At 41.2% G+C, this 14,094-nt stretch overlaps 2 protein-coding genes across 9 annotated transcripts in view; both read left to right on the plus strand.

The window, feature by feature from the left end:
• kcnh2b (potassium voltage-gated channel, subfamily H (eag-related), member 2b) overlaps window positions 1-8,101 on the plus strand; it is a 434,397-nt gene extending 426,296 nt beyond the window's left edge. The window contains exons 20-22 of the mRNA XM_074692997.1: window positions 1,070-1,175; window positions 1,402-1,497; window positions 2,518-8,101. Coding sequence (XP_074549098.1) covers window positions 1,070-1,175; window positions 1,402-1,497; window positions 2,518-2,940 — 625 coding nt within the window. The 3' untranslated portion in view covers window positions 2,941-8,101. The remainder of the gene's footprint in view (window positions 1-1,069; window positions 1,176-1,401; window positions 1,498-2,517) is intronic.
• A 5,840-nt stretch (window positions 8,102-13,941) lies between these two features.
• Window positions 13,942-14,094, plus strand: part of LOC141807671 (uncharacterized) — a 170,740-nt gene continuing 170,587 nt past the window's right edge. For all 8 annotated transcript variants that reach the window (XM_074693815.1, XM_074693814.1, XM_074693818.1 and 5 more), the window contains exon 1: window positions 13,942-14,027. The gene's annotated coding sequence lies outside the window, so the exon portion shown is untranslated. The remainder of the gene's footprint in view (window positions 14,028-14,094) is intronic.

Raw genomic sequence — 14,094 nt, forward strand, 5'->3', positions numbered from 1 at the left:
GTGTGTGTGTGTGTGTGTGTGTGTGTGTGTGTGTGTGTGTGTGTGTTTGCTGGGTGCAGAGCCTTAAAAGAGCTGAAGACTCATCAGAAACAGTCCTGGAAAACTGCACACACGCCTCAGATTGGAGCCAGCTGGAGAGTCTGATAATTGATTAAAATCTTAAGAAAATGAAACTTTTTTTTATTCCCGTAGGGAACAAAGATGAAAGAAAAGAAAAGTGAGGGAAAAGCAGCAGGATGGAGACAAGAATATGATTAGAATGGATTATTCCTGCAGGAGGTAGAGGCAAAGTAAAAGCTCAAAGCAAGAAATCACGACAAGCTCCACACCTGAGCAAATCAATGCAACACATCTGTGTGCAGTGTGTAAACAGCTGATCTGACTTTATCTAATCAATACTAATCAATGCTCAGTGTTTTACTACTGTTTTTGGGGGAGATCTAACCCACATGGATCATTTCACAGATTCAAAATTTACTGAAACCACATTTTTTTATTTAATCTCATTTTTGATTTTTTTCACTCTTGTTTTGTGTCAAAACAAGTCAGATCTGACTCAAACAGGTTTTAGGAGTATTATTTGTTTTCTAGATTGTAAATAAGCATTGAAAACAATCACAAATTGTCTTATTCATGATAAAAGGTCAGTTTTTTTAATTGTGAACATCTAACCAATCACTGATGATAAAAAGTCACATGTCAGCTTTTATCATTTTGAGGTGTGGTTACAAACTGAAGACACCAAGCAGAAAAATGCTTTACATTTCACCCTTTATTATATTTTCCACTCCCACTTTTATATTCAAAACTTTACTTTATTGTAAACCACTGAAAATGTATTCTCACTGGATCACAGAGGTTCACAAATCTGAGGGCTGAACCTGATGAATCCTTAACTAGCTGAGAGTAATGTTTAACAAGAGACCTAAGAGGACAAAAAGCAGTTCTCTTCTTCTTCTTCTTCTAATGAAAAGCACTAAATATCGGAGAGTACAGCATAAGTATAAATTTGTCATTAAAAATAAATGTGTTTTCATGTGGGGATTAATTTGCGGTGCTCTGTGTTCAGGCTGGAGAGCCGCATGTCAACGGACATCGGAGCCATCATGCAGCTGCTGCAGAGACAGATGGCCCTGGTTCCTCCCGCCTATAGTGCTGTCTCATCACCACCTCAGGTAACACACACACACACACACACACACACACACACACACACAGACATTCAAACAGTGGGAGTGTGTGTGTGCGTGACATTCGTTGTCTTAGGTATTGTAACAAACATCTGTCTTCAGGCGTGACTCAGACATTTGATCGACCAAGAGTCCGTATGAAGGAGAGCTGTGTTGTTGTTTTGGAAACTTTCTGGTGTTAAGATGTTTGTTTGTTTGTTTCTCATCTTAGGCCTCACCGTACCCTGGTCCAGGACCCGGTTCAGGAGACAGACTGGTGCAGCCGGTCACACCGCTGGAGACAGACACGTTGGCCTCTCTGTCACAGGTGATGCTCAGAGCTCAGCTTTGAAAACACACGATGAATTGAAACTCTTCATTGTGGATTAAATCAGAGCTTTGTGAATAATTTTTTTTTATAAAACGTGAAAAATTTGAACATGTGATTATCTTGGTTTTTTCTCATCCCTGTTCTGAAAAATCTAAGGTGACAGCAGTCAGTTCACCATGATGTTTATTCAGCTGTTTTTTGAACATTTCTTTGGCACTGTGACTGATCCCATCTTTTTGAACACCAGAAGTAGTGGGCGCAGTGTAAACATTTGAATAAATGCTAACAAGAACTCAATGATTAACTGATGTGTGTTTGAAGATCAAAGACCACTGTATTTTTGGTTGGTGGTTGGATGGTTCAAAGATGTTAACGCTATTCTTGACATCAATTACACAACTTTTTTTTCACATACAGAAAAATATTTCCTATGTAGCAGAGCCTTGTAAAATCCAAAGGATGAACTCCAGCTGTGCTATCATCATACACTGTTTCCCTCAAAGTGGAATCAAATATTTTCTACCTCTGCTCATGAAAAGACCACAATTCGCAAATGTTAAATGGTTTAATCTATAATTTATTCTGTTTGGCAGAGATGGATTCATTAAGTTTAAGAAGATACAGACTGTATCCATAAAGAATAATTATAACATTCTTAGAATTGGCTCAACTCAAACACTTTAAAAACAACCACAGCCAAAACCAAGTAATGTACATGTAATAGAATATAATGCAAGCACAGAAAAGATAATGGAATTTTAAAATTAATAATAATAATGATAATAATAAAAAGAAGAAGAAAACTGAAATACATGTTACAGTGTTTAAAAAAATTAATAAGAAATTATATTTTGTGTTTGGTAGTTAAGTTTTAAATTGATTTCTAGTTTCAAACCTTTCCCCCCCTCTCCTGTCGCAGTGACAGCAGGTAACGCTGATGGAGCTAGCTCCATCTTCAGAGGCACGCAGCTCTAAGTTTTCAATCCTGACCCTGACTTCAGGTTTCTCTCCCTGCAGATCTTGGACTCCCAGGACTTTGAAGAGTTCCCAGCCAAGCCTCTGGACTCCCTTCAACCCCAGGACTCTTCTCTGATCAACACCAGCCAGGCCCAGCTCGCTCCCTCTGGTCTGGACACCCTGGGCCAGAACCTGGAGCTGGAACTCGGGCTGGGGACTGGAGCAGGGGTTGTTCCAGGACCAGCAGTAGGCTCAGGTTTAGTGCTGGATTTAGGGAGCAGGGCAGCAGGGGGGTCAAGCTTAGGAGCAGGCTTAGACTTTGTTCCGGGGGTCTGTGTGGGGGATGGGGTCGGGCCAGCAAGTGGAACAGGGGGGTCAAGTCTGGATCCTGAAAACCAAAGGAGGCTGTCTCTGCAAGAGCCACAGACGCCTCTGGACTCACGGACACCTCAGAGACACAGCTCTGACCCAGGAGGGAGCTAAGGACCAGGGAGCGAGGAGGGGGCGGGATGGAAGGAGGGACACAGAGAGAGGATGATGTTTGATTCAGTTTTCCTCGTGGCACTTTGGAGATCAACAGACACCTACTGTACCTGAAACCCTTTAGGGGACCCTGCTGCTGTATCCTCTCTGCTAACTCTTCTGCTCTGACCTCTGAAGGAAGGACATCCAGCCCCGAGGAGGCGAAGCCGGGTGAGGGATCAAAGAAAGGCTGAGCCCTCTCTCTGTCTCCCTCTTCAACAAGCCCTCCCCCTCCTCATGAAACATCCTGGAGCTTTCTGAACTCCACAGCGGTACAACCTTTAACCAAAACCACAGACACAGCAGAGAGGAGCTCTGCTTCTTAATGAACACACTCCAGGTCAACCCAGACTCCTCTGGTCTGAACCTCTGAGGCGTGTGCTGAGGACTTCACACCCTCACACACACATACAAACACACACACACACAAATGACTGCTGAGCTGTAGAAGAATCCCTTTACTGCTGTATCCAGTTTTGGATGACTGACAAGAACAAGAAAAGACAACAATGGACAGAATCATGACGAAACGAGTAGCCATTTACGTCTTGCACTGAAAATCCTATTGATACGATGATTATTCTATTCTCTATGTCCGTGGCGCTTCCGATAAACTCACAAACTGGTTGGTAAACTGTAGTGTTAGCTGGCCTAACAGGAAACCTGCTGTCCCGTTCTGTTATTGGTTCCTTCCCCCTGACGTCCTGCCCTGAGAGGTGGAGCTCACGCTCCTCGTTTCCCAAGAGCACACTGGATTGGCTGGTTTGCACCTCAGGGGTAGGAACTGGAGGGTTAAAAGCCATGAATATACTCGATGAACATATCAGCTGCCCTATCAGAAATATTGTACAGACCTGCTGGTGAGTGAGGAACGTATGGCATGCTTAGGCCGAGTCGCTAACAGGTAAACTGGCAAACTTACAAGTTTACCGCAGGAACAGTGCACCACAAATAACCAATAAACATTCAAACTTGCAGAACAAAAACAGCCAAGTCCACGAGCTGTGAGACGTGACCTTAAGGAGAACCAGACGTTGTGTATGAAGCGATAAAGACTACAAACCTTTCCTGCTTTGATTTCTGAAACTCGAAGCACACGTGAGCTTGAGGCTAATAAACCCAGTGGAGTGATTCTCGTTGAGTTGAATTTGCTACCTCAGATTTCATTGGTCCTTACGTTGTCCACCTGATGGAGCACCCAGAATGCTTCGACCTTGTACATACTGGTTCGTCACGTGATACATAAATACTCAAGTTTGCCAGTTTACAATGACCAGCCGAATGCGCCATTATTCTATGTAAGGTACAATATGCAAACACTGTCCAGACGAGTGTGTGCGCTTTCAAATAATCATCAAGTGTGTGATAAGTTCAGGTCCAGAGCTTGTGATGTGTGTGTTTGTCCTGGTTTTAATTTGTTTTTGCCTTTCAGTCCGCAGAGCATGGCGTTCAGTCTGTTTGCTCCCACACCGTCGAGCTCCACTGGATACTGATATTTTAGAGATATTTATTCGCCCTAAAAATGATCCTTACTGATGTTTTGACAAGAAAAAAAATAATTGAGTGTTTGAGTTTTTTAGTCTAGACAGCACAAATAAAAACCCTTTATGAAGTAGGCTTTAAAACACCCCCTGAGGCCAGTCCAGGATTTTTATTGCATGAGGGAAAAATATCTTTAGTTTAGTTTTTTAAAATAAAGCCTCCTATTTCCTTTATCTCATTGTGAAACTAAAAGATTATAACAAGCTGATGCATCGTTTTCAGACAGAAGCTGGTGTAAGGGTGGAGTCCAGGTAGCTCAGGGCAGAGAAAGATGTGTGAAATAACAAGAGCAGGTGCAATGATCCCCCTTTACAGTAAAACTTTACCCCCTCGTCCTTTTTCAAGGTGTTTTTTCTGCACAATTTCTGCAAAATCAACAATTTTTAACAGATTTTAGACCGAGGTTGCCAGGGTAAGAATAAAGGATAATAAATTCTACAACAAAACCGTCTTCCTTGGTACAAAATTAAACAAACCGCTCCTTTTCTCGGACCTTACCCTTGAAGACTCACTCCAGAGGAGGGAAACCCCGTCGTAGTGCAATAGTCCTTTAAACAGTTCCGACTTGTAGCAGCCTCCGTTCGTTTTTAGCACTTTATTTCTTAAACAGTGCAAATGTTTATAAGACTCAGGAACGTGTCGTTGATGTTAGAGGGTTCGTTATCTTTGTCTCACGATTCAAAACCAACCAATCAGAATGAAGGACGCTGAAAGAACTTAACAGAGTGACACAATCGCTCTGTCCAGATTCCCCTTTAACGCAGACGTATGAAGATTGTATTTTGCTGCTTGCTGGACTAAGCTACTGTATTTATTTATTGCTGTAGGATTTATCGTGTTTGTCTGTGGATTTTATGATTTGTGTCGGGTTAATGATCAGCTCACTGGGCGGAGCGAGTGAAGGCTTTGAGTGTTTCTAATGTCGATGTGCTCTTTTGTGGATAACCCTGCTGCACACTCATTCGACCTTTCACCTTATTTATTCAATATTTAAGAGTAGAAGTTTAGGAGGAGTTGCAAACATGACTCATACTAGTTTTATAACCTGTAATACTTCAACCTTTTGATTCCTAAAGTTACTCAAAGCCACCGTGAATACACAAAGTGCATGTGGCCTGTTTCACCAGATTTCTCTGTCAGAGGTTGAGTTCAGAGAAGTGTCTGTGCAGATTTAGCTTTACGATCAACCAAAGCAAGTAAAAACTGTCACTCAATGATCACTGGTGAGGTTTGGACTCACGTTCAGCTCTCAAAGTTAAAATATGAATGTTATGAAAGTTGCTGAAAGGTTGACTTGAGCTGGATTTTTGTGATTTCAGAGTGTTTAGATAGATTTGGGGTACATGGGATGATTATTCTGGGTGTAGGAGGGAAAAGTTGTGAAAAGGAAGGAAGAGTATCATTTTTGCATTTGTTTTGGAAATAAAGGACAAAAGTTTGCAGTTCAATCCCCAGTTGAGTGAAGTTCCCCAATCTTTCAGACACAATTAGGGTTTATTGACAACAGTCTGAGGGGAGTGAACAAGCTTTTTAGGCTGTGATGTCAAGCTAAAAAAAAGGTATCAGAGGCCTGTGCAAGTCTGAAAATCAGCACACTACCCACTCTTCCTTTTCACAATTTGTTTATCCCCTCGCCTGGCACTAATGTTAGGCTTCTCCCTCTTTGATTCTTGTTACGTAAACATGAATGTTGACTGAACATGACGCTGGTTTACAGCTCGGTACAAAGATACCAGAGTCTCTGTGAGTGTAAACACCTCGACAAGCTGACCGAGTCCACCAAGGTGTCCTCACTACTGAAGCTGTCGGCTTGTTGTTGTGTTTTATCCGGTTTGCTGACACCTGTTGGTACAGTTTTCACCAGCAGTCCCTTTCTCTGGTCACAAGGATTTACAACCCAGCCCTGTGAATCTGAAGCTCATTGGAGTTTTCTTTCTTTCCTTTCTTTTACAGTGCAGTGCTGGGGTATTTATTCTCATCTGTGGGCTCTCCTCGTCATCTCACCCTCTGTAGCGAGAGTGTCGTTAGTGTTCAATAACAGTCACCTAGTGGCCTGAACTGTATCTTTACATTCAGAACTATGACCTCAAAACTAGAATGTGCTCGTTGTCGACTCTTCTTATTTGACCTTGTACGTGTTGGTAGAACTTAGTGGAATATTCCATGCTAGAGAATACATTTATGTAATGCATACTGCATATTATTATAACAGTAGAGGGTGCACTTTGAAAATAACCATGTGGGTGGGGAGCGGGGGATCTGAGGTTAGAGTGTTTTCCCCTTTTCATACGAACACACAGATAGAGACACTTAGCTTAGCCACATCTCCACACACACACCTTCCTTAATGGCTCTTCCATAATGCTGAGCTTTTTTCAGCTCTGTACAACTTTCTATGAGTTCTGACAGACTGGGGTCTTGTATTTGTAGATACTTTGAGCACTTGGGGAGGGGGTTTGGGGGGAGGGGGGGTTTGGTACCACAACACTGGATCTGCTCTGTCACTTGCCTGTACATACCAACTTCTACTACTTGTAAAGGAATCGAACTCTTTGGCACTCGTATAGCCAGCACTATGCAGAAACTGAAAAATTTCTTTGGCATGCTTTGAAATGCAGAATACTATAGAGGAAAATATACTAAATAAATAAAGTCTGCTCTAATTTCTTATTGAAACAATCACCTTATGGAGAAAAAAACAACAAAAAAAGAACGGCTAAGATGTCCATGGTGAAATGGATATGATGATGATGATGAGGGTGATTAAATGTGATTTGGATGATGAAGCTAAAAATTTTAATATTGTGCACATTTTTACTTGCATGCTGCACTGAAAATCATCCAGCAATGAGAGGGTTTGACGTGCAAAGCAGCTGATTTTTGCTGTATGCTTGCAAACTGTGTGTAGAGTGAAACACTGAATTCTTCCGGCTTACGGGAGAGTCATATTTATATATACATATATATACATTCTACTTCCAGGTTATGGAAGAGAGAGGTACTGAATAGCTGCAAACATAGTGATCCTAGATGATACAATATTATGTTCTTCATTTGTATCTTTGGCTGCAGACCATTGTAACAGAGTTATGCATGTGTGGCAGTCCTGGGCACAAATGGTTCCCAAATATCAAGGAGCACTTGATTTACCTCATGTGGGCTGTGTTTCTATCACTGCCTGCAGAGATAAATCAGGTGCACTTAGAAAATTATAAACTCTGCTTTGACCAGCTGTGATTGGCAACAGTCTGAGGAGTGACTATTTTCAGCCCACCTGGGAGCAGTTTTTGGATAAAATCTTACTTTCCACTCATGAAAAGTGTCGTGTTGTCCTAAAATCTGCTCTCATGTGTTTTGAGAACGGCTCATTTATTGAAACCACAGCAGTCCCTGGAATACAGAGTGAGCCATAGATTTATAACACGGGGCTGCTGAAGGATTGCTTCTCAAGGCTCATGATACATTATTCATATCAAATGTTGAAGAGATTTGGAGGGTCAGTGGTGAAGCTCCAGGTTCTGATTGTGTGATAGCATTATCAATGGTTGAACTTTATAAAATTTCAAAATATTTCTTTCAATAAACCTCTTTGAAAGCTAAACCATGGCGTCAGTACTGATTATTTATACATGTAATGGGATTGAGACGTCTGTTCATCTGGTGGACGAGATGTATGTTTAACTGATGCTAAAAATAGGTCTTCTTTCTCATCATATGTTAGCTTATCAGAGGAAAAGCATGATCAGCCTTCAAAGGAACTCATTTTAAAGGAGTAAACCCCCAGGTCTCACACTGTCATGAATACATATTGGTCTTTTAAAGTTTAAATAAATAAAACAGCAATAAGCATCCAATTTCCTTCCTTTAAGCTGTTCCACATGGCCAGAGAAACCTGGACCTACTTGGAGTAAAAAAAAAAAAAAAAAAAAAACCACTCTACAGATCCTGAGCATCAGGAGATTTTTTGGGTGGTTGAGGTGAAAAATTGTCCCAAATTTAAAAATAAGCCTTTGGGTATTGATACACACAGCAACTGTCTCATGAGTGGAGGACTGAGCCATTTTATTTGTTGAGCAAAGAGAAAAACAGTCTGATATAATTCAGGGATAGTCAAAAATAAACATTACTTTAAACTTTGTGATGGCACCTACTCTTTGAACTGGAGGACTTTTTGGGACTATTTGGGAATGTGACTTGCTTACAGAGTGATCTGCTGGACATGTCCTCCTTTTTGGTTGTATAATTATGTGGGATTTTGTAAAATTCTCTAAAATGTCTGGGTTTTGCTCAGCTTGTTCTACAGACCATTCATATTTATAATTAACCTCCGCACTGCACCACTGACATTATTTTGATCTAAATATCTTGACCTGTCAACATGTTGATCATGCATGTCGCATGCATCATGACGTGAAAGACCCAGATCGCTCCTTCTCTCAGATCAAAACAGAAAACATGCTCTGACTGCCTGCACTATCAGACAGAAAAATAATAAACAGACAGATAATAAAATAAATTTAAAAAACCTAAAGAAAAAAAAAGAAAATGCTACTTTTTTTCTCCAATTTTGAGACATTGTTTTTGCTTTTACCTCTCTTTAAAAAAAAAAAAAAAAAAAAAAAAAAAACTTGAAGAATAACCCTGTTTTTCTTTATTTTTACAACTAAGGCATTGCTGATTTTTTTTTTTTACACAACAGCAATATATATATATTTTTTGCTATAGGCTATCTCCCTTTTTCTTTTTATTTAGCAAATTGTGAGGCATTATTTATGTTTACATTATAGAAAAAAATCACTTCAAACAGGAAAGGAATGTTTTATACGTGTGGTTTATAAAACTACTTAGTCTTCTTTGAGTATCTTTGGGTATTTTTGAAGTATTTCCAAGAGTCTGGGATTTCAGAATATGGTCACCTGAGACCTGCTGGACTGAAAGGTAAGTTCAGCGGTGCCATAAAACTGCTTTATCTCTAATGGCCAGCAGGGGGCATCTCCACCAACTGCAATATGAGTCTATTATAATTGACCTCCTATATTTATTCATCCCTCCAGTGTGAATATTTATAGTACGATATTGATTTTATTGCTTCTGTCTCTGAGTCAAATCAGTACATCAGGGTATGCTTTAAGGCTGGGGCCCCATGAAGATAACTTTTTTCCAAAGGTGATTAAGTATATGGATCACCACATAAACAGTACAATAGTAGTATTCTGTCTTTGTTTTTATTCCCAGGTCACTTTGTGTACAGCTGCTGCTGGCCTTTTTTCCAGTTGATTCAGTTTTAATTTACCTGTCGTGACATAACAGAAACACGTCCAGTAACATGTAAATAATATGTAAAGATCCTTCTACTGTTGCGGGCCTAGTTAGCAAATTTTCATCCTTTTCTCAATAGTCATCAATATATTACTACTGGACTGGTGGTTTGATTCAGTGACGTGCACAGACGGCTTAAAGGGTGGTGCAAAAAGAAAGAAAAGGCACATTTGGCATATTCTCGCCACCCAAGAAGGCAGTTGTATTTTGCCAACTAGAAGGGCAGTTTAGCAAGTGTTTTGGCTATGAAGCCAGCAATAAACTAGAGCTGAAACAATACCTCCAATAACTCAAAAAAAAATGCTCGGGGGATTTTCTCTGCCTCGAAGAATCGTTGATTTAAAAAAAAAAAAAAAAAAAAAAAAAAAAAAAAAAAAAAAAGATCAAAGAGTGATATAACAAATAAAGCTGACGCTATATTTAGAGAGTTTTCATACCCCTCAAGTTACCTCTTTTTCAAAATAGTGACTGAAAACAAGTCTAGCTTCTTTTTTGGAGTTTGGAGACCGATATGAAAGCATATATTGATCTGCATCAGCTGCTTGTCAACGAGCCGCACGTGCTGAGCCCCTCCCCTACCCAAAATCACTCACTCATAAAACACAGACGTGTCGCTCGCAGCAGTCTCTCGTCACGGTCACACTGGCTATCTGAACTGTTTTCATACACTCTTCACAGTCCATTTTATTTGATCAGTGTGACTCACTTCTCTTTGGCACCTTAGGAGAGGTGAGCTTAAGCGCGGTCCACTTCACACACGCGCACAAATGCGGATACTCCATATGATCAATGACATACGATCGCTGCGACCTCTTCTCTCAACAGTCATTTTAAACAGCAGCGGGGGTGTCAGAGGGCTGTGTCGCACCTAAACGACTTAATATGAGCCTAAAAGTCACTGAAGTTGTAGCAGTGTTCTCTGCGCCTCATTGTGCAGGCGGGTAGAGTATGGCACGACTTGAATGGCCAGTGTGACTGCGCAGACTGCGTATGAATGAATAGTGCAGGAGGATCGATATTTTAACACCTCAAAAAGAGTCAACCAAACAAAGTTTATTTGTAGCTGTAAACACATTAACAGGTTGCAGTGTTTCCCCAACTTTCCGCCCCCTGAATGTCGAGTTAATTTTATTTTCCATACAGCGCCAGATCACAGCAGAAGTGATTTAGAGTTCCCTCTCTCATGAATCAGGTCCATACCTTGTTTTTTAATCTAACAGATAAAATAGCCTTATGTTACTAATCTAATTTCATGTCGTTTCTACATCGTTGGGTTCACATTTCTCCTCGCGGAATTTCACAGTGCGCGAAAGAGCGCGTGATCTTTAGCGCACGGCAAAGTTCTGCTCCAACTTGTTCACAGACAGAACACATGCGCGCATTTACACACACAGACAAGCTCATTCCCTATAAAGGACAAATAAACCACACCACCACAAGAAAGATCTCCAATGCTTTCTCCGTGAAGATGCCACACTCGTTCTCCTGCGCTCCTACCCCCCACCCCCAGCTGCCGTAACGTGGCCGCCCCCCCCCCCCCCCCCCCCCCCAAACTGTTAACCCAGGGGAAACACTGTTGTGATATCATATGCTTTCTGTCCCTCACACGATGTTATTCCTCTCTCCTTCAGTGTCCACAACCGTTACATAAAAATGACTTTTTATGCAAATTAGTTGATTACTGATTTAGTGTTGTAGATAATCTACAAAACACAGCACTGAAGAGTGAAGAAGATTAAAAAACAAAAACATAATAGAGCTAACTGGGCAGGTGTCAAGGGTAGAAGGGTACAAATATCAAGTAGTAATGGAGCTATATGTGCTCCAACACAGCAGAGATCATCATTTTAGTCTGAACACTGCAGAGACTCAACATATTTAAAAAAATGTCTTATTCCTAGTTAAAATGTCACATATGTGGCCAGAATTTAAAATTTATCAGCCAAAGTGGCTTGATTTTACACTTGCTTGAAACAAATATCCATTTGAAAAATAATTGCTGTTTAAGTATGCGAAAATGCCTTTCATCCGAGTACTGGAGTACTTGATGTAATTTTCAGTAGAGTACTCGAATACTAAAATATTCGATAGTTGCAGCACTACAATAAACCGTGCGTTTTTCAACAATAGGGCCACAAGAACCCACCCCATCCATGATCTGAGTGATATACGTCCAGTGTTTGCTCTACATCCAACAATGGAGATGTATGACGCACAGCAACATTTCTCAAAGGTCCCATATTCTGCTTCTTTTCTGCAGTTTGATATGGATTATTGATGTCTTCATGAAATGGTAGTAACATGTTTTGGTCCAAAAAGCCAATAAATCAAGCACAGCAGCATTGTTTCCAGGCTCTCATAGCCCCTCTGTTCAGAACGCTCTGAGCGTTCACAGCTGATACCGCCCCGCGCTTCAGCGTCACTGAGAGCGGCGCCACGAGCTCTGAGTGAACGATATTTAGACAACAGCAAAGCTTGTTAACCGTAACATTACAGGCTAAAACAACAGGCTAACTGCAGCTAAAGTTAGCATCCTGAAGCTAACACAGAGACAGGGGGACACTGAGGAAAAGCTCTTACATCTGCTCCACAGCACACAGCATTTAAAACACTCATATTTCCAGGGTCTGAGGTTTGTTGGTGGATGGTTGGTAATGTGCCTGGATTCAGGACCAGTCTATTCTCTAGCCCTCTGTTGTACTGTCCAAAGTTGAAAAAGCAGTCGGCCGTGAAGTGACTAGCACACACATGCACAGTTTTACTGAGTGTAGCTGGCACATTTCCTTGATAAATGAACTCTAGCCACTTAGTCTTGTGCATGGAACTATGTGGCTGTTTACAGCCAAAAACAAAGCAGTGATGGCTCTTCTTCAACTTTGGCATGGGGAGTGGGAAGGGAGGTATCTGCTCCGGTGGACAAATCAGGTCAGACTTGCTGCTAATTGGTCAAAAAAGGTAATCGCTGACGTCAGCAAATCCCCAAAATCCAAGCAGCTTGTTTTAGGTCAGGATTTTACATTCACAAGCACTACTAGGCACAGGTTTTGTCATTAAATATCACATTTTGTGGGGAAGCAAAAGACCCACAATTTCACTAACAGGCTTAATAAAGTGATTTTTGCATAATATGGGGCCTTTAAAAATCGGACAGAAATTCATCAGCTGATTTCAGAGTGAAAGACGCAAGTGATAAGAACTTTCATTAAATGTAATGCAGTGAAAAGTACATACATTCCTTTCACATAGATGACAATAGAACCCCAGCGACACATAAACAAATGTACTCAAGTAAATTTACTGTTATTTCCTTCCAACCCAAGACAGAGCAATGAAGTGAAAGCTTAAGGGAGGCTGATGTTCACAATTTCTGCCACAAGATGTCACTATACACCAAAATGTCTGAGGTTGGACCGTTTGGAAGTTTCACTGCTTTTGATTTCCCCTCCCTGATTTTTTGGAAAGTTATCATGTCTTAAAACGTGGCCTGAGAAATGGGTCAGAAATCTACTTTAAAGATCGGTTTTATAAAGAGTGTTTCTCAGGTGTATGTCTAGTCGTGTGCAATCAGTTGAAATAGTTCTAATAAGTGCCTGAGAATATGAGGGAATAGCTAAGATAAAAATTCTTAAAACATGAGGAAATGATTTAATAGCCTAATTCAAAAAGAGCAGCATGGACCTAATGATCAGACAGCATGTCTTCTTTGTTGTACCGGTGTGCTGTCTCTCGTCTGGCGGAGTCTGTATTTTCTATAATAACTGACTACTGTCATCCTGGTGACATTCCAGTCATCTAGGCGGTTTCAGGGCGTCTTCCTGGGCCTTGTCCGTATCCAGAGCCCGTTCTTTCCAACGATTGGACCGGCACCGTCCCGTAAAAGGAGTCAAAACTTCTCTATTGTATGTGCAAGGTGTCTGTCAAAAGTACAAACTGTGACGATGAAAGGCCTGCCCGGGATTTCAAACCTGTGATTGGACAACGGCCTTGTCACCCTGAGCAGGCTCTATATGTCATTGGTTCAAATGAATGTCAATCATTAGCTCCGCTCTGTGATTGGAGGAGAGCAGCTCCGGGGTGGAGCACGTTAGTCTGAGGCCAGCAGAGTTCACAGTCGGGTGGGCGGATCGTAGCGGTGACAGCGACGCTCAGAGACTCCAGACAAACTGTCAAAAAACACACAACAAACGGTGAGTCAACTCTAAATACTAACTGTCGAGTTTTTCTTACGTGCGTGGGGACACGCGGGGTTTGCAG

The sequence above is a fragment of the Halichoeres trimaculatus genome, unplaced genomic scaffold (assembly GCF_033239565.1).
Source record: "Halichoeres trimaculatus isolate MK-OKI-2021-1 unplaced genomic scaffold, fHalTri1.1 fHalTri1_scaffold_18, whole genome shotgun sequence".
Taxonomy (NCBI): Eukaryota; Metazoa; Chordata; class Actinopteri; order Labriformes; family Labridae; genus Halichoeres; species Halichoeres trimaculatus.